At 38.7% G+C, this 21,063-nt stretch overlaps 1 protein-coding gene across 1 annotated transcript in view; it reads right to left on the bottom strand.

The window, feature by feature from the left end:
* The window catches only part of CARMIL1 (capping protein regulator and myosin 1 linker 1), a 211,633-nt gene that overhangs the window by 95,397 nt on the left and 95,173 nt on the right, over positions 1-21,063 (bottom strand). Inside the window, exons 14-22 of the mRNA XM_025212749.1 lie at positions 20,109-20,212; positions 18,139-18,216; positions 17,972-18,048; positions 17,060-17,164; positions 12,786-12,855; positions 10,116-10,127; positions 7,840-7,921; positions 6,207-6,306; positions 6,065-6,119 (exon numbers count right to left, since the gene is read on the bottom strand). Coding sequence (XP_025068534.1) covers positions 6,065-6,119; positions 6,207-6,306; positions 7,840-7,921; positions 10,116-10,127; positions 12,786-12,855; positions 17,060-17,164; positions 17,972-18,048; positions 18,139-18,216; positions 20,109-20,212 — 683 coding nt within the window. The remainder of the gene's footprint in view (positions 1-6,064; positions 6,120-6,206; positions 6,307-7,839; positions 7,922-10,115; positions 10,128-12,785; positions 12,856-17,059; positions 17,165-17,971; positions 18,049-18,138; positions 18,217-20,108; positions 20,213-21,063) is intronic.

Raw genomic sequence — 21,063 nt, 5'->3', positions numbered from 1 at the left:
AAGGGATTCTCTCTCCCCAGATAAGGCTGGCAAGAATTGCACTTTTTTTTGCTTTTCTCTGCAGCATGGGCATGGTCTTCCTCCTTGGATCATCTGAGTCTGTATTAACCTAATGTACGTCCTGCCATTGCAACAGCAAGGCATTAACAGTTTTCCCAATGCCTATCCTGTTCTTTACCTGTGGCATGCTGTAGGTTTGTTTTTGTTCCCTCATATTTCATTTTTAAGTAGCGCATGTTGTGGCTCTGGTGCGGGAGGGGTCGGAAAGGATGCTCGCATGGACCCACTGGACAAGGAGTTGCCTGCAAACCTCAGGGACTGGGTTTGATGGCCTGGAGGGATGTATGCGTCAATGTTTATCATCTATTTTGAGAAGCTATCTTTCCATTATAAAGTACAGCAGCCTTTCTATGAAAGGCAAAGGTTTGAGGGAATGGGGTGGGGGCACAGTCAGAAAAAACTAATGTGTCAACACCAAAAAACTGTTCCCAAGAATGGGATGGTATCAAACTTCCTCTTTCAAAAATGCTTTTGAAAAAATTCTGAACTTGAAGACATCTTATTTTGTCATTTTCAAAAGTATTTCTGTTTTCAAGTCACAGTGACTATGATTTCTGACATTTAAAAAAGTATAAATAAAAATTAAACACCTGGATTGACAAGATGCTTTTTTTTTCCAGTCTGTGAAAATCTGGGATTTCAACTCCTTGCCCTGATTAAGTATAGGAAAAGTTTTCTACATCTTATAAATACAGAAACTCATAATTGAAAGGGGCCTCCTGAACCACTCAAGTCCAGTCCTCTGTGTTTACAGGCAATTGTTAATACAAGGAAGCCACAAAATCATGATCTCACTCATTACTACAGGGCATAATAAAATATTATTATAGATTGTGGAAATCATTTCCTGCCCAGCCATATTAAGCATACTGAAGTTAGTTTATTAACTTCATTAGATAGTTTATTGTTCAAAACAATTCCCTGTGAAATAATTGTGTAACTCCTACAGATAAATACATCTAGTGACATGTTAAAAAATATATACTGTAGCATGTACTCAGTGGGTGCATCTACATGAGACACTTTGCTGCATATTAGGCTAACCTCTAATGTGCAGTAAAGCATCACCATCTACATGTACGCAGCAATTACTGCACAGTAGATAAATCTAATGTGCTGTTTTTCAGTACCTGTAGATATCAGTACTAGAAATTAGTGCATTATACTAATATGCTGAAGCGCACATGAAGACGCTGACTGGGAGCAAATTGCAAAGTGTCCAGAGGGCCACATGGGGCGGGGACAGCTGTCCTGCCCTAGCAGAATGATGCCTCCCAGCCACGTGGGGACTGGGACCTAACCAGATCTCCACATGGCTGGAAGAGCTGTCCCAGTTGCTAGGCAGCTGCCTCATGTCCTGATTTCCACGTGACTGGGAGGTAGCTCCCTGGCTGCCTGGACAGCTCTCCCATTGGGACCAGTCCCTGTGCCCCTTGCCAGCTCAGGACTGGCACCCTGGGGAGCCTGGAGCTCCCCTTGACTGTTGCAGGAAGGCAGAGCAGAGCAGAAGCAGCCCTGGATTGAACTGCTCCCACAGATTTGCTACCGCACATTCAGATGCATGCACAGCCACAATATAAACGTGCCTGAATTTTCTGCACAGAAAATTCAGGTACATTAATTGCATGCATAGACACGGCCAGTGTGGGCTGCACTGAAAATGTCTTTCAGTTCCATACCACTGGTAGAGAAGTAGGTGAATTGCTAATTCGTTTTCTTTTATAGTTTGTTTTCTTCCCTACAGAATGACTAATGAGGGAAATGATTTAAATTATTTGGTGTCATGACTACAGAAATATAAAATCAGAAGAAAGCTTACCTCTACACCATTCAAAAAAACCCAACAAAAGCAAAACTACAGCTGTTGAACATGCATAAGAATTTAAAAGAGCTATACATTTGTTTAAAAAAACCCTATGAATACATGCCATACTGCATAAACCATAAAAACTCTGTATTTTCCAGTACTACACAAAGGTTCTGGCCAGATATTGATATGAGGTACATTTAATGCACGTTTCAGTTTGTCTTGCTGTAGAACACAGAGGCTGCACCACAAGATTAAACATCTTTTAGAATGATCTTCTAAAGGGAAAAGGGAAAAAATATTTCTTAGAGCCAAGAATGGAATTAGAAAGCATACTGCATTTGACATTGCCAGCTTCCTACTGGGAACACTTCAGAGTTAAAATCAAATTAAATTGGTGTGTCTATGAGCAGAACTGCATCAGGAAGAAAAATTAGGCATGCAAAATATAGAGCCCTGATACTATACTGCAGTGCTGGGCAATAAAATTTTTTATGGGCTGTGCAGCATAGAGTCTATTTATAGAGGAGACAGCAAAAATTCAGATATTGCAGTCTCATGCATATTTAACACCTGGTGTTCTGTTTCTTTCAAAATTGTGTGGAGGGTGGTATTTGTACCTGGTTGTACTTCTGTAGACTTGATACCAAACTACTAATCATTTAAAAAATTTCATCCACTTCTCTCCTCGTTCATTATGGCTATAAAAAGAAAACAGTTACATAAGAACACTAACCAGTAATTCACCCACATCTCTATCGATAGTTTGAAAATGAGAAAGCCTTTAAAAACAGCACATTTACAACATGGCAATAACTTTTTTCCAAGTACAGATAAATATAAGAATGATTTTCCAGGCAATTGTATTCTATTACAAATTCTCCTTCCAGTGACCTAAAAAGGATAGCTTCAGCCAGTGATTCTCAACCAGGGTGCATTCAGGGGTGCCACAGGGTCCAAACAATGTTAGGACTGCTAGGTGTGCAAACATAATTACAAGATAAATCCAGATATTCCAAACAAGAATTTATGATTTTTAAAACATTCTATCCTGTTGTGTTCCAAGTTCTTTGCAACAGAAGAGCTACTCTATTATTTTTCTGTAGTCGAAAACCAAATGAAAACTAAGATCTGGCAGTTTCCAAGATGTGCCTTGAGTCTAACGAAGGGTGCCTTGAATCTAAAAATGTTGAGAACCACTGACTTAAGCAAATGCCAGTTTCTACAAAGCTGTAGATCAGCTACTTAACTAATGATCGGAAAAAACCCCCTCATCCTTATGATTACTCCAACAAGCAAACAAAAGAATGTTAGGAGTCAGTTTACAATACTACTAAGCTTATAAAGGTGATGATGCCTCAGTTCCAGAAGTGTGAACAGAAACGGAGCACTCCTCAGCTCCTTCCTACACAGGATGTCAGAATTTAGATTCTGACATCTCAAGACAGCTCAATCCTTTAGCTGGTAAGAGACATTTTTATGATTCATTTCAGCATTCAGACACTTCACAATGCAGATAAATAGGATCCCTACCCCAATGAGTTACAAAATAATTGCAATCACAGTGAAAGGACAAGGGAAAGATAACAGTAAGGAAGGGACAGGGAAAGAAGAAACAAATTACCAGAAATGTAATCACATGGTTTTGTCAGGAAGGAGGCTAGGCAGGCAGTCCTTTTCAAATGTGTAAATACATTACGTGTTTTAGTTGGCTCTCTCTTTTATATGTTACAGAAGAAGCCTGTTTGAAGGTGGGCTGTGACTGGAAGAAGGATGAGTATACTTCACTGATTATTCAGGACAGGCATAGCAGGTGGCGTAGAAGAAAGCCTGGGTCTGTACAATGGGTATACAGAAGACATATGGAGGCTGGCATTATTCACATGGTAAGAGAAGAGATTAGATAAGTAGAGAGGAAGGGGTAGGGTTATATCAGGCCTTAAAACAGAAAACAAGAAGCCAAGCTGATATTGTGTAAGAGGTGAAGCCAGCAGAAGGATCTGAAGAGTGCTTAGCACCTGCATCAACAGGAAGATGCAAAATAGAATTATGGGAAGCCAAAGAACAGAAGGTTGTAATAATTCAGGACAGGACTTGAGATAAAGACCTGAATGAGAGTTCTCGCTGCATGGGCAGAAAACATGGGCAGAAAAAACTATTTAACTAGGAAGGTAAGCAGTATGAAGGCATATTTTAATAAGGAGAATTGGATATTGGGCTCCCATAGATGTGCAAAGAGAGAAAGGAGCTGAAGATGTATGGTGTGTACAGACCTGAGTAGTTGGAAAAATGGTGTCACGGTCACCAAAAAACTGTACAGGCAAATGGTTTCAGAAGGTAACTCAAGAATTTATATTTGGTCACATAAAACATGAACTGATGCAGAGATGCATCTGAGGAAGCACTGGAGATTCAGCATGACACAAAATTGGATGGCAAGAGCCAGGGCAGGAATGAGGAAGCAGAAAGTAGAAGCCAAGTGAGGAGATGAAATAGTCCATAGTAAGGAAGAAGAGGGCACAGAAGCCTGTGCAAACCCAGTGGACCAAGGGTTGACAATCTACGCCTGACAGGCCAGATCTGGCTCCCAAAGCCATTTGATCCAATCTGTAGACATGGGGCTTTGGTGGTGGGAGGCTTCAACAGCAGTTGATTTCTCCTGCTGCTGCTCAGAAAAAGCAGCAGTAACTGAGTCCTAGCACCTATCATTCCTGCCTCTGACCTGAAATGGGTCAATTCAGCCCTCAGCCTTAAAAGGTTTCCAACTGTTGTTATGGACATCAGAGTAGGGTGTTAAAGATGCCCTAAGATTCAGGCGAACTAGAAAAAGGCAGCCTCATAAAAAGTAACAAGACATCAAGAAGGAGAGTGGGACAAACTGTTTCAAAAGCAACTAATAAGGTTAAGGGAGAAGTAGAGGTCCAAAAATATGGCTAGAAAGTAGCCATCATCCTTAGAAACCTTGAGGAATGCAGTTGCAGTGGAGTAGAGAGAAGATGCAAGATGGCAAGAGGCTAGGAAGAAAGGAAGTGGAAGAAATACCTGCAGACTATGGATTCAATGAACTTGGATGTGAAGGTGGGGGAGGGAGGGGAGGGGAGGGGACTGAAAAAAGATAAGCCAGTTGCTGGAGAGGCAGCTGAAATCAAAAATCAATTATTTTGGAGAATGAGGGAAGTAGAATAGACTCATAATTTGACCGGAAGGACAGAAAAGGTGGGAGAATCATATAAAAGAATGCCTGGAAGAGCTCTCGGGAGATCATCTAGTCCAAGCCCCTGCTTAAGGTGGGATCCTCCCCGTCTAAACCATACCAGGCAAATGTTTTTCTAGGAATGTCTGTAATGCCAAAAGACATCAGCAGGCAGAAGACTACCATGCTCATAATCACCAAAGCCCCCCCAAATCATTTCTGTTAAAACCAGGAACAATGGTCATGACACAGTGGTGGTAGGGATTTGGGGGGGAGGGGGGGCGCGGGGGAAGGGAGGTGTTCCAGTCTAAGGATGCCAGGAGGGTCCTCAGTGAAAAGAGGTTGTAAAATGACCCAATAAAATGGAGTTTCCCAAGAACCCAAAATACAATAACATGTAAAGGAAAACCTTGTTTTACTCTTTCTCTATTTTTCCTTTTAGATGAAAGGGGTTCTATAGTGGGTGGATGAAGTGACTTCACATGAGCACAAAAAGGTTCCCCAAGAACAACAGTAAGTGACTTGATAACTTATTCTGCAAGTCTTGAAAGACTGCATTAAAAATTACATACACTAATTTGAAATGTTACTCACCCACCCCCCACCCAAAGTCCTACAATTACAATCTCCAATACAGACATGAAAACATCCAAATTCTGAGACTATAGGCCTATATGAGTGAGACTGAAAGAAAAGTGGGTTAAGAATGTCAGACCATGTGGAGGAATAACCTATTCTTTCAATGAAGGTAGATCTTATTTTCATGTAGAGAGAGTTATAAACATGCAACAAGTGAAGAGCATATCTTATAACCATGCTATCCTAATTACAATATGAAGCCTGTCCCTTATTTCACAAAAAAAAGAAATGCTGAAATAGTCAAAAACATATCTCTGTGTGATGTCAAAAAATACAGAGAAAACAAACACAATGAGGCAAAGCACTGGCAATAAAGTGCAAGGATAATGGTAGAAAAACATTCATTATTATAGTAGGATACTCACTGAATCCTCATCTTGAATCATTTGTACTAAATTGTCAAGTACAGGAGTAAGATTTCTGAAATGACCAAAAAAAAGGAGACAATGAAATCAATAGCTTTTATTCATCAATTTTCTTACTGTTTACAAGAAATAAAAGCCTTACTTAGATTTCATGTTGTTAAAATTTTTTCCCAATGCCAAGTGTCTTATTGATCGGTTTTTACTAAGCCAGACTACAAGGGTCGAGAGATCAGATTCTAGGCCTGCAAGGAATCAGAGTAAACGCAGAATTAAACACACACTGTTCCAAACGTATTTGCCAAAACCAGCAAAACCTTATTTGCTTAGGCAACTTTACCTAAATGGCACTGGAACCCTTACTCTTCATTCTTTTATTTTTAAATTTGTTCTCCATTTGTTTTCCTTTGTTCCATACACATAGCTGCTATTCTTTTTTTAAGGGACCATCTAAATCTCTCCACTAATCACACATAATCAGAAAAGAGGAGGAGGACTTAATCCCTGATCCTTAGTTCACCAGCCAAGATTTATGACAAACATTGTTCTCTTTGTTAGACAGAAGAGGTATGTTTTCTGCTCTTTTGGGAATTAGAGAACGTGTTGCATTTTTTACCCAACCTCAACAGGCTCATGCAGCTTCCAAACAAGGAGGCCAACATAGCAGCTTGTCAATAAACTGACTTGCTAAAATGAGCCATGTTTTATTTTGTTCCTGGGCATGAAAAATACCCGATGCCCTTTTCCCAAAATACTAAAGAAAATTAAGTTTCTACTGATTTAATTTAGTAAACTACAGTTGCTGGCACTGAGGTGTTTAATGAAACCAATGGGTGTTTGGCACCTAAATACCATTACGAATCTGAGGCCTAGGGAGTGCTATCATAGGTTTAAACCAGGGACTCACTTTGCTCTTATGCCATTCTTAACCAACCGTGGCAACATGAAAAAGTCCTCAGCAAGGTCTCCTGGTATATGGACATAATTTTTGATTTTTCTACTCTTGGCTAAATGTGGCTGCAGCTGACAGGGAGAGAAGCCAAACACTGCAGGACTGGGGAACTCAAAAGTTGATACAATGATTATCCCTCACCCTCAGGAACCTACTGAACCCAAAACAATGGAGTAAATGCACCTCTTCCTATAAGGGCACTATGATGCAAAGTTTCCATGCCCTTGCCATGTGATGTTGGGTGAACACTGCAGAGAGGAGAAAACCAGAGACTCCATAGAAAAAGTAGCAGCCAGCGCAGGGACCTCTGAGTATTCAAAGCACTTTCTGAATGAGTGAACCTTCTCCGCCCTGTGCTGATTGCCTATTCACTCCCTTCCCACTCCCTACCCCTTGCAGTCTCTTCAACTCCATTTCACTCCAGACTGCCCCTCTTTTTCTCTTATCCCTGTCCTTCTCACTGTCATTTCCCTTTGCTTTAAGTTTAGCAAACCCCTTCCTAATTTATCCCCGAGAAAAAAATTCCATGGTTTTAATCTGACATCTGATGGCATCGCACATTTACTCTGCTTGTGCCATACTTGTCCCATTCTATGCATCTGTCTGCTTGGTCTATTTAGCTTGTAAGCTCCGTGGGGCAGAAGAATTCTGCTACTCGCCTTGTACAACACCTTGCACAATGAGTCCCATTTTTGGTTGGTATTACTATAATAACAACAACGTGTATACTACCCTAGATCACAACATGAGCCGAAATAACCAAACTCACATCTCTCAATCAGTTTCTATATCTGCATTACACTGTGCCCTTTTTACTTTTACTTACCATTGTCCGAAATGTCTAGGCTGGTGATATTGTGTATTTCTGCAATGCATCCTTCCAAAACTTGTGCACCTCCTGATCTCAACTAGAGACAAAACATCAGCAATTTTTCCAACTAATTAAGGTTTTGAGATCACACAGAAAATAGCAGCAGGAGTTTTGTACATACACAGGAATCACCTCTAGCAAAACAAGAGCAAAATTATAACTTTCTGATATATAACTCACTATGATTAATGTTCTAGTTTGAACATTTATAACAGCGATAGAACAAAACAGTCCCACAGCCCATACACAAATTCTCATTATGTTAACTTTTCTTAATATAAGAAAAAATAATTTTTTTCTTTCTGCTAAAAAGTATTGGACAAAAATTTAGCCAGGTGAAGGGTTAAATGGAACAGACAGAACACTGTTTAATCCATTTAACTAAGGAGGAGACTTCTGGAACTTGCAGCTTGCCGTTTCTGTAAAATGTTTGGGTCTCAGATCGAAAGAATGTTGATCAATCAACACAACCAAAGACAACACACAGCCTTTTTACTCTTGAGATCTACCAGAAACTGAGTTTTATAGTAACAGTCCTGCATTACCTCTGAGTACCAAAGGAAGGGGCAAAGTTGCACCATGTTTGTAGCAAAGAGAAGGGAGTTATTCCCAAACTGGTACAAGTCAAGAATGAATGGAAGGCTGATCTTTTTCTGGCAAATCCGAATGTTTTCTAAACTTTCTGATGGTTACAAAATATAACAAAATTCATTAAAAAACTTACTGAGAACTGGGGATGAGTTAAAAATATTAGAAAGAAAGACCTAGCTGCATTACTCCATTGTTAATCTGAGGATTCAACTGAAGTTTTAAGATTTAGTGAAAAGACTAAAATGGCAACAAAGGAAAAGGATGGCTGTAAATTAGAAATTTGCCAAATATTTGCCACTTCATGAAACTGAAAGATATATTTTTCTTAGTATAAAACTGCCATTTCATCCATGATGGGAGAAGGCTGTTTGTCTGTGGAAATCATCATCATAAAGAGGGTCAATTTGACCAAATATCCCAAATCAAACTGCAAATTGCGAGGCAAATTTAAGGAAAAAACAATTCTTTAATCCATCTCTAATTCAGGATCTAGCAAAATTCTGTATTAACATTTTTCAATTAATACTGATGTTCTGGCATTTTTGGAATAGTTACAGTTTTCTGATTGACAAAGCAAGAGCTTAATGCTCCAGTTTAAACTTTTAAAGTAAGACTGGGAAAACTCAAAATCCTAATTATAAGATGCACCCAAACCAAGGAGCAGAGTTTGTCTGTAGCCTCTCTCCTTGCAAAGGGCTGAAACAAAGCTCAAGCTCTGAACACCCCCAGAACTGATTAAATTAGAAATGAGGATGTGGATGTCAAGTTGTGCAACTTCAGCCCATCTCTAATTTATTAAAAGCATTTGTAACACTTGCCATATGAATGCCAGAATCATTCAGTTTCACTGAGACTCTCACAATCTCACTCACCATTCGACAGCGCTTTCACACATGCTGCCACATTCATTATTGCTAAACTGATGGAGTTGACAGACTAGAGTCTTGTCAAAATTAAAACCAACACCCCCACTGGAATTCATTTCTAATAGAAAATAAATTATAACATTCCATTTAGATAGTGTTTGATTAAGATGGTGGAGTGCCAATTACACAGATTTTCCTCTATATATTTTATTGCTTACGTTTTATCAGAAAGTCAGTTTCTGTACTACAATGCCTTTCTGGATTAAAAATAGGGGGTTTACATAAATATACAGCAGTCTACATTGCTAGTGCAGGGCAATTTCCTTACACTAAAATTACATCCAGAATAGGATAAGAAATGTTAATTCTACACAAGCTTTTAAGTGTACATCAGAGCATCTTCTAAGTTTAAACCCACAATTTTATATAAGTTCATGAACACAAATAAAAGGATGCCAACTGTGAAGGTGAAGGAATATTTGATCCCCAAAGTCAAATGGTTATCAAAAATCTGCTATTAGTCCTACAAAAGACTGGGCATACAGAGCATTCCTTTGTAAATTTGGCCCATAATGTTTTAAAGGCACACCCACCCCGTGTGCCTGCTTCTGCAACTGCAAACACCAGTAAATTACACATTAGTAACCAGCTCTTCAAGAACTAAAAGTTAGAAAGTATGGTAGCAATATGGTACCAGTATGCAGGAAATGAAAACAAAGCTGCTTTCTGATTCAACAGTTAAAAAGCTGAAGGTAAAGCATGGAGGGTACTTACACAGTGACCAAGCTAAGGGAGGCAGCAGGGAAAAGAGTGAAATATTTCAGTGCTAAGCAGGAAGAAATAAAAATGCAACTGTCATAATAAAATCTGGCAATACAAAATGATAAAGTCTGGGATTGGAGTTAGTACATCCAAAATTACATGTGCACGCAACTTAAAAGGAAAAAAGAAAGGGAGATATTTCAGATTTTAGGCCTGGTTTTGCAGCCGGACATGGCTTGCTTGAGCACAGGAAAAGCAAAGGGGAACAGCATTGGATTTCCTGCTTCCTATTGTTGCACACTGACAGCAGCTGGAGGAGGAAATGGAGAAACTGGCTAAATGTTTGCTACTTTATAAAAAAGCGCGAGCTGCCCGGTTCAAATCAGAATTGCTGGGAACTGGGTCTAAGCATGTTATCCTCAAGGCTTATTCCAGGTTGCTTTCCTGACCCACATTCTGAATGAGACCACTGGGGGCATATCTATTTTTAACAAGCACAAAAAAAAAGAAAAAAAAATGAGGCATAGTAATGAGAAAAAAGGCTAGGCAGGGTGGCACTTTATAAAGTGACTCACACCGAGAAGCATGAGCTTTTGTAGGCTACAGCCTACTTTGTCAGGTGCTTGCAGAGAGGGAAAGTGTCACGCTGCCCTACCTTCTGCCTAGCTCCAGATAAACATGAATAACTACCTCTAAATTAATGAGGGGAAACAGTCAAGGAGGGGACTGAGGAGAAGTGGTCAGCAGAGGGATGGGCTTAAATTAATTCCTTACAGATGTTTCCTGTTCACCATCTGTCTTGGGGCAGTAAACCTTAAAACCAAAAGGCAGAGCGAAGCATTCCCTTTCTACTTTGACACTGTTTAAAAAGGGAAGCATTCCATTTTTACTTTGACAGGGCTATTGCCCTGTCCTAGAATATAAGCTACATGGATCAATACAGACTTAGGTACCTAAGGAAGGCCAAGGTAAGAAAAGGATTGATCTCTGTGCAGGCCATGAAGAGGGCTCATGAGGTCACAGGAATACATCATGACCGGGCCAGGCCTGGAGTCCAACACAGCAGAGCCCCTGGTTGAGAGGCTTTCCCCAGTCCCGTTCTAAAGACCTGACAGATCAGCTTTCTCTTCTTTCTGCTGGTTTATAGTGTCCATGCCTGATTCACCAGATCACACTCATTGGGTGCCTATACATGTGTTCCAGGGTGGAGGGGAGCTGCTCTAATTAAAACACTTGCAGCGTCTCATGTATTTGTTCGACGAACTTTAATTGAAGTGCCCCCGCTGCCATTTTGAAACGTGGGATGCTGAATACACGAGACACCATAGCACGCTGGAACGCTTTGGTTAGAACATGCCAGCAGACTTGATTCATCTGCTCAATTAAGTGAGTGTGCTCCATTGCATTCTAATCAGAATGTATTGGAGCATGTGTAAAAATTCCCATTAGTGCTAGCATATGAAGCAATGCCTGAGTTCCTTCTGTGACCCCTGGACAACAACATACTGTTTATATACAAATCACTATTTTTGGGGGGTGTTTTAAAGGCAAGATTTTTTTTTCCAAATAAAAATAAAATGCACTCTAAAACAACCACCCCTACCTTACCCAGGGGAAGTTATTGTCCCACTCATTCACCTACCTGGAAATAAAAAGCACATATGCTTGATGTGAAAGCTTTTTTACTGCTCCTTAAAAGAAAACTAGTTTCCGAAAAGGTACCAACCATCAACAGAAAGTATTAAATGCATTTAAAATGGATTACTTCACTCATCAAGGAAGCTAAAGAGGTGCCAAATGTAACTCATGCTCCTTACTGTGTGACCAACCATAAACCTAAGTCAAGGATTAATGCACTTCACTATATTCCAGAGTTGAGTTTTTCAAACATGTTTATTCTTTCAAAGTGAACTAAAGTTAATAAATCTGCTTAGGCCTTTTTTTTTTCTTCTTATTTTGCAGGAAGGGCAAAAGGGTAAAGGGAAAGGAAAGTGCTGGTCATTATTATCATTGTAAGGCAAGCAAACAAACATCTACACATGAAAAACCCAGAGATTTCAAATAAGAATCCATTGTGCCAAAAATACTCTAATCTGTTGTGGTCTTTCCAAGTTCTTTGCAGCAGAAGAATTGCTATAACATTTTTCTGCAATCAAAATGTCGTTAAGCTAATATAAGCGTTTTCTGAGGGGCTCCTTTAGTTTAACAAGGGGTGCCTTGAGTCTAACGAGGCTGAGAACCACTACCCTACCTTATTGATAAGGAAATCAGTCTCTCTCAAGGTTTAAAAGTGAATCTTGGGAAATGTTGCATACACCTTAAGAAATTCTAGTGAGCAGTAGTAAAACTGCTCCTTCAAAATAGGTTGCTTCTTCTGACCCATGTAGCTTTGACTGCACAGAGCTTAGAAAAGCCCACTCTCCATTTCCTGACTTCACAGGTCCATAATACAGATGCTGCCACACAAATAAGAGTGTGGCGCTCTACATATCCCAGGAAAATATTCTTGTTCATAACTGAGTGGCAGAATGCACACAAGAGCTTATATTTATCAGGCACCTTCTATTAATCCTTTCTATACCTTCTAACTATGAAAGGGAACATTTTGCCCCATGTGTCTAAGGAAAACAGTAATTCCAAATAATTGAGACTTTTCCATTTGTTCAGGTAAATGGTTCTTACCTCACAGCTACTGAGATCTAAAGATACCTCCTTCAGGTTATGATTGCAAGCCAGGCCTAATAAGAGTGCTCTGAAAAAGAACAATGTAAAAACAATTATACAACACTAAATTTACCACGGCAAAAGGTTTGCTAAGCAACTGCAGGTTACCAGTACTAAAAAAAAATAGGAAGAGCCATTTTGGAAACAACACGCACCAGTTAATGTTGTTACTCGGAAATGGCAATGACAGTATAACTCTCTTTGCCACACTGATACCCCAACAGTAAATCCAAAACCTGCAGGGAAGCAATGTATACAACAAATAGTAAAACTAATTGTGCATCGAAGTTTAATTGTATTAAATCACAGACACATTTTCTTCTATGGCTACCTTAAAAAAAAAAATCAGTTATTACAAAATTATAGAGCAATCGTGGCAGTACACTAATGATTCTTCTGCAAAACCTGGAAAACAGGGCTTATAATGAAGGCATGGTGCACTGATGTCACACTGCCATGATTAACTTTGTGAGATGGAGATTTTTGTTTCTAGGCAGTGTTTAAATATTTTAATGCTAGAAGTCTGTGACTTGAAAATCTGTTATTTTCACTTTCAAAGGCATACTTCTGTATTCAGTTGTGGTTTTGTGATGAAGGACTGTTCCACAAGATTAGACAAGCAACTACTAGTCAGCTGTTTATGTCAAATGTGACATTTAGCAAGATTCAGAAGCAAATACTGGTTAGCCTTATTCCCCTTTAAGTATTATTTTGGAAAGATACCAAAACATACATATAATTCTATATTTGTTCATGTTGCGGTATTTTTAAACCTTTCAAAATGGTAACTCCAAAAACATGGATGTTCCTTACCTTTCACTTCCATGACACATAGGAAAGGACCCTAAACGGGGAAAGACTGTCCAGGATTAAAGAAATCCTTAACATAGCTCCACTGACATAAATGGAATTCCATTAGTTATGAATTTGGTTCCATGTAGTTAAATGATAATGTTTGTACTAGAATCTCAACAGTAGTCGGTGCACAAACATGTATGGATGACAGTGAGCCATGAACCCTGGAGACCTGTTAATGGGCTTTCATTCAGCAGCAACTGCTGCAAACCAGTTTGTTTTCCAACACAGTGGAATAAGTATTTTGCCTGCCCTTCATTTCAACCCACATCAAGATAACAGAATCCAAATTATCAGCACACCAAGATAAAAAAACGATCCATTTTACCAAGCCAGTTACCCAAATAAGGGCATTGTGTGCAGACAGTGTGTTGAGCCATAATCGAGAGTATGAAAGCATATGGTAGTCCAGATAAATCTTTCATTTAAACCAAATTATATCCGCCCCACGGATTGGAGTCATAGATTCAGCCCTTTGAAATTAACAAGGGCAAATGCCATCTATTTATTTATGTATTTTTCTAGGTTGCTGAAATTAAAGTACAACTTGGAAAAATTGCTCCTTTGAAACTGTGCAATCATTATGCATCAAAATAAACTCTTGCATAAAAAATGATAAAAGGACAGAAATACCTGATTGCTAGTGAGAGTGCACTATTTTATAAAACAGCTACTCTACCTCTGATCTCACAGATCTTGTCTTTAAAGGAAATAACACAATACTTTCAGAAAACAGGCCTGGGAACAGACATTCACAACTTTACTGGACGCTGAAAATAATGGACTTCATAGAGAAAATGGTTTTATAGCTCATTGTACCTTCCTGTTCACCTATTCCTTTCCCTCACATGTGGCAACACATTTCCCTTTGAAGTGATAAAATTCACTAATATAATTGGGCTAGGTTAAAGTAATTAATTTAATTTGCGCTTATCTTAAACTACGAGTGCTTTTTTCCCAGACCTAAAAGGACACTTGAAGCCTGAAAAATCAGCACCTATCATTCCTAACCCTACTGGCTGATATAAAGAAAGGTGTAGTTACACCTCACAAATGTTGTTTCTCTCATAATACTGGATCAGCATGCCTACACTAACGCCAACACTGCTACCATTTTTACGGACACCTTTCAGACTCCATATTCTAGTGGTTACAGTGCAGGACTGGGGATTTGAACTATTGGGTTCTATTTCAAGTTCATCCACTGGCCTGCTGTTAAGCAAGCTTCTTAAACTCTGTGACACCACGTTTTGGGGGAGTTTTTGAGGGGGGGGGTGTGTGTGGAGAGTGTTTGGGTTTTTTTCTTTTGTTTTGTTTTTCTTTTTTACAAAAAAGGAACGTCTCCCTTGCTCCCACAGCTGTTGCAAAGGACTACATCTTCAACAATATTTGACATACACAGATGAAATGTGCTACAAAAAGTCACTGGTACCACATAACACATTAAAGTTCTTGAGAGATTTTTCCAAATACATCTGGAAACAGCTTTCCATCCCCTCCCCCCGATACAATCTTCTTAACTTTTTGATTACTTAAATTAGGATCTTAATTTTAAGGGGTTTTCTTCCGATTAAAGATAAAAGTACTAAAGCAATCCTACCAAGAACATGCTGAGTCCCAAGCAGTATTAGAACTGAACTGAAACAATATCCCCGAGATATTTCTAAATTGCACTGTTCGATCCGTGTTAAGTTGATTTGAGGATGAAAACAAGGTGTACTGAGGGCTCCTACACTTTGAAGCATTTTTTAAATTCTTAGCATGGACAAAAGTAAAACCTCAAAGCAGAGCAAAGGCATAACAATGAAACAACCTAACAATGGTAGAGCCTTTAATAAAAGGGATATTGTAATAAATAAATCTAGAAAAACAAAACGAAGGCAGAAAATGTACAATAAAATCCCACATCTTAGTGTGGGTTCCTGAGAAAAACTAAACACGTGGGTCTCAATCCTCAGGTACTTAGGTCCATGCTTAAGTATAAACACATGAACAGTTCCACTCAAGTGTTAAAGTTAAACATAAGCTTTGATCTTTTCTCATGGTGTCTTTCATGAGAGCAATAGGATTTGCCGGTGTTGTTGACTGCCCATTCTGCCCATTACTATGACACATGCAAGTCACTATACTGTCATTACCAAGACAGAGTTAATACCCCTAAGGTTAATCAGGACAAAACAGGACATTTTTCAAAACCTACTTTTTTTGAAACACCACATGGGAAATGTGGTGCTTTAAAAAAAAAACTTCCCAGCACATGCAGGGCTAAAGCACAGGACACAACAAGGGAGATCATTATTATGGAGAGAATGGAAAGAAGGAAGGAGAATGGTTACAATAATAAGGTCACACAGCTTCTCACATTGGTTAAGCATTTCTTGTTTAATCTTATATGATGCTGCCTTACTCTCTATCAGTCCAGATCAAAAAACCAAAGGGATGGTGTTCTGCACTCTAGGGTATTTGTCCTCTTTCCCCCCTACATTTCCCCTCCACTTTTCTTCCATCCCTTCCTGATTCCACATCAAGTTTTGAGTCTCACTGATTCCACCCCAGGGTTTGAGCTTGAACCCCCATCATCCATCCTTTGATTTAGCTCTTAGCTATTGGTTACTCCCATCCATAGGTAACCACCTAATTCAAGTACTGTCTGCTTCCCACATACCAGCTTCTACAGCAATACATGTCATAACCACACAAGTCTACTCATGAGCTTTGTCTAAACTCGGAGTAAAATATTTGGCATTAGAAGGTGTTAGCTAACATTTCCAACATAACACTTGCTAGAAGAATAGCATAGAACCATAACCATGTATAGTTTAAAATGTGCTAGCTTGTCAAGATTAAGTTTACAGAAGAAAGAATGTTTTACATTCAGCCAATTTAATATGTTTTAAAATGATCCTTTTTGGACTTCAGGCACCCCTCATTAGACTCAAGGCTCCCCTCCATAACTTTTGTGAATCGAGCAGCACCCAATTTCAAAAAACAAATGTATACATTAAAGTGTTTACTTCCTTGCAGAAGTAGGAGTGGAGAAATCAGCTACAGAGGGACAAGCCTAAGCCTATGCTTATCTCGCCACACTTTCAAAGTACACCCTTCAAAGGAACTCTCAGTACCCTGGTTGAGAATCACTGGTCTAAAATGACACATTTACATTAGACATTCACTAGGTGTCCTAACTAGTAAGCTTTAAAAGCACTTAAAAAATATCCTACTCTAGAAAGGGCCACAGGCCTAGAAGCATATTCATACATCTTAAGAGTTAGAATGTTATTCACAATCAGCTGACACAATGGTAAATGTGGTTTGCCACAGTCTGGAATAGGCAGCAAATGAATTCTCCCCAGAAGAAAATGGAATAAAGCATTTACTTTAGAGGCTCAGGTGGAAGTTTGGTTCCTGAAAGGTTGATCTGCCTCAAAGCAAGTGAACTGCTGAAAAACTGTTTGAAAGATGGGGGGACTTCTTTTCCCTTCCTGCAAATTAAAAAGAACAAAAACAAAAACACATTTGACTATCCCTTATTCCAAAAGATTGCAGATTTTGTCTTTCAGGATCCATTGTGATGATACTTAAACAGGGTGACCATACATCCTGGTTTGGCTGGGACAGTCCCAGATTCCATAGGCCGGTCTCGGCCGGTTGGTCAAAAGTCTTGGGTCGGAGCCTGGCAGGGAGGCAGAGTGGCTTGGTGTGCCAGGTGGGCATGTGATCTCAGGAACATGCAAGGAGCAGGGGAGCGGGGGCTGTTGTAGGCCTAACACTTGTACTGCTCCCTCTTCCAGAAATATTTCTAATGGTGGAAATTTCCCATCCCTAGAAACACACACTTGTTTTCTTCATAGCAAAATGATTAAAGGCATGGAACATATTTTAGACATATATAACTAGGAATCTCTGTAAATAGCCAGAAGTGCCCCCTAGAGTGGCTTCTTTAATGCTTTTAATTTCTCTGCTTGCCCACCCCCCTCTCCACCTCCAACCCGATAGGCAGAGGTTTTAAATATGCCGTGGTTTTTGCTTCCTCAGCCATCAGCAGCAAACAGCCTGGCTGGCAGGACTCCTTTGCCAATTGGTGGGGGAGCAGCTAAATGAAAAACATTGAAGGAGCTGCTATGGGGGGCACTTCAGGAGTGATTTATGGAGATTCCTATAATAACATCTCCCACATACAACTTTTTTAAAAGCTAAAAGACTCTTGTAAGAGATGTTACTGTGTAGGTAGAAAAAAAATACAGTACAATAATTTTAGGAGTAGGAAACAATAATATTTTAATGCTTACCTGTGAGAAAAAACTGTCCTGGATAGGCTGAGAACAGCTAGGTGCTGAAGGCATCCACGAAGAAGAGCCCCACACACCTGAGAAATACAGGAATGTAGGTTCACTGCACATAAGTCTGCTTGGACTGTCAGGGGTGTTGTTTCTGAATCACCACCAAAAATTCTTACCATGTCTAGTGCACACTCCGTGTTGGATAAATCCAGATGAACCAGGGCGTTTGGCTGGGCCAAAAAACTGTACAAGTTCTTTAAATATGAAAAAAATATGTTAAGTTTTTTAGAAAGAGAAAGAGAGAGAGAGAGAGAGAGAGAGATTTTACACAGAACTATAATTTACTCCTAACTTCTCATATGCACTTCACACATTTTGAATTGAACCACCTTATTTTCAACAAATGATGTTTTTTCCTGACAGGCGTAACCTGCGAGACCTCAAAAGTAAAACACTCATTAAAATGACAGGACAGAAATGCTGCTTGTATCACAACCACCAAATAGTATTCTTGACATGCATGGCTTAATTTATCTTGCTACACATTTTTCAGAAAGTGTTAATTAATTTTAATTCAAAATAGATTGGAAAGGCAGTCATACTGCAAAAAGGCTAATCTGTTTTGAAAGTTTAAGTCAACCCTTTTTACTATGTTAGGCCAGTAACTAATTTGTGTTGTAATCTCATAATTTTTTCTGACTAGCCTTCATTTAAACACACACATTACTAGTATACTAGGGATTTTAAGAGATAATGTCAGATGGGTTTGATAACAAAACATATTAATGAATAAAGGCTATCAAGGATATATTATAAATACACTGGCCTACATAAAGGCTCCTGTTACATCAGGGCAATCACAAAACAATTAAAATTAGAGATAGGAATATTGTGGATTTTTTCCAGAAGTTTTGAGCATCCACTACTTCAAATAAAGTTAAGACAAGATGACAGGTCTCAGCCCTGCTGAAAAATCAGACCTCTACAATATCAGCTCATCCAGCCCATGTATCTCAATGTTCCCTATAATAATTTCCCATATCTACTCCATTATTTATTTCATTTTTATCTATTTATTTTTTCTGCTTTCTAAATCCCCTAATTTGTCAACATCCTTCCCTTTGTCCAAATTAGGCTCCTGGTCCCTTATGTTCAGGAAGATGCGTTTTATAAATGACTTCATAAATCTCCAGCAGATAACAAGAACTGTGAAAAATAACACAAAGCCACAAACACAGAAAACTATATGACACTTTAATTTGAATATTCAGATGGTATGTCAGCTGAAGATGGAGTCCTGTAATGAATGCTTTTTATTAATTCTTCATGTCTGAGGTGTGCATGACTCAACACAGAGGTTGTCAGAGACTGGGCTGGAAGAGGTGGTGAATATCTGAATAAATGTAATTGAGAACCTGTTGTCTTTCACTAACACAAAAAGACAGTTACAACCCACCATCATCATTTTACTGACACAAAGGACTTGGCCAATGAACTCTCAGTGAGAATTAATTCCTCAAAGTGCCATGACCTTCCCCTGTTCTGTCCCTAGAAAATATATACATTTATTTCATACAGACACAAAAAATTCAAACAAATGCATTTTTTAGCACTGATCTCTGCTCAAAGGTATGTGCACTAAGTCTGAAATCCAACTACTGGCACCTAACACCACTGGCTCATTTAATCATTTTATTTTTAATAAGTAAAATTTTTGCTGTCTACAAATTAAGTTGGCATTAAGTTTAAAGAAAAAATGTATGGAAGTATTTTGTGTTTTCAATATAAATATTAAAACTATTTCCATGAGACAGAAGATACGTTCGATAGATCTGAAGCTGGTTACTTTAAAGTACTATTCCAGGGACCCTTGTTTATATTACTAGCCCATTAAACATGTTGAGAAAATGAGCAGTTTTCTGATCAATCGGAGGACTTGAACAATGGGACCAAAATGAAGTGAACTAGTTAAGAAAACTAGTGGGGAAATATAATACTTAATTTTACCTGCAAGATAGAAGTAAAATTATTGGTATATTTTCAATCAGCTGACTTAAATAAAATAGACCATGCAGAATGATTTCCCTCCTACTTTGATATTACATTAAAAATATAGATTTTTCAGAAATTAGAAGAATGTACATACCGAGAGATCATCACCCCGGAGAACGTTCCCTGAGAGGTCAAGGTGGGTGAGAGTATTTGCAATTAGTGGGTTGGCACTCAGTGACTGGGAAAGACTATTCACCCCTGCAAAAAAATGTCAATATTCAACTTAGTTGCACCAAAAAAGTAGTAGTACAGACTCTGCCAATACATCATTTTAGTGTACATACTATCATATATTAATGCCTAATGATTTCCTGTTCTCAATACAGCTCCACTGCAGGAGGGCATAGATTGCAATGGATATTATTGTTTATCTCAAATAAGGCCCAATCTTGCACAGTGCCAGGACCCCTCAAGCACTATTAGAAAACTGGGTATATCCTGCTAGTAGGACTAGACCTTTAATCTACAGTGTCAGCTTTTTTAGAAACAATTTTCTGACAATATTTTGTATTGCATGATGCATTTGGCTTACCCATTCTAATGTATTTTGACATAACATTATAAATAAATTGTGTTTTTAAAGGCATCTCTTATTGTAAACAAGAATATTTAAATGCAAGTATCTGCAGAAGGCAAACATAAAACTAATTATAATTCAATTCTACTTCAAAGGCAGTTGACAAGACCTAAAAGTGCAAACATTTGAATTATGTATTCCTTCATAATTTCAGAAAAATATTTGGTTCATTAAAATATCAGGAGATGCATAAACACTCAAATCCAGTTTAGAATACATACACAGTCTTTAATTTTAATGTGTATGCATTGAGAACAAACAAGTCACAACGTTCCTCTTCAAAGGACTTCATCAGTTCTTTCAAATATGGATAGAGGTGGACCATTCAAGTAAATACCAGCTGCATACTGAACATTGTAACTTATCATTTACAATAGAATCTATCTGAATGGCAGTGGTTGCTTTTCAATCAGTACCTGAGAGAATTTATTAAACATATGAACATCACTATCTTCTTTAATGGTAGGGCAGA

Source organism: Alligator sinensis, unplaced genomic scaffold, assembly GCF_000455745.1.
Source record: "Alligator sinensis unplaced genomic scaffold, ASM45574v1 scaffold969_2, whole genome shotgun sequence".
NCBI classification, from domain to species: domain Eukaryota; kingdom Metazoa; phylum Chordata; order Crocodylia; family Alligatoridae; genus Alligator; species Alligator sinensis.
Note: the sequence above shows the minus strand (reverse complement) of the source record. Positions and strands in the feature narration are given on the sequence as shown.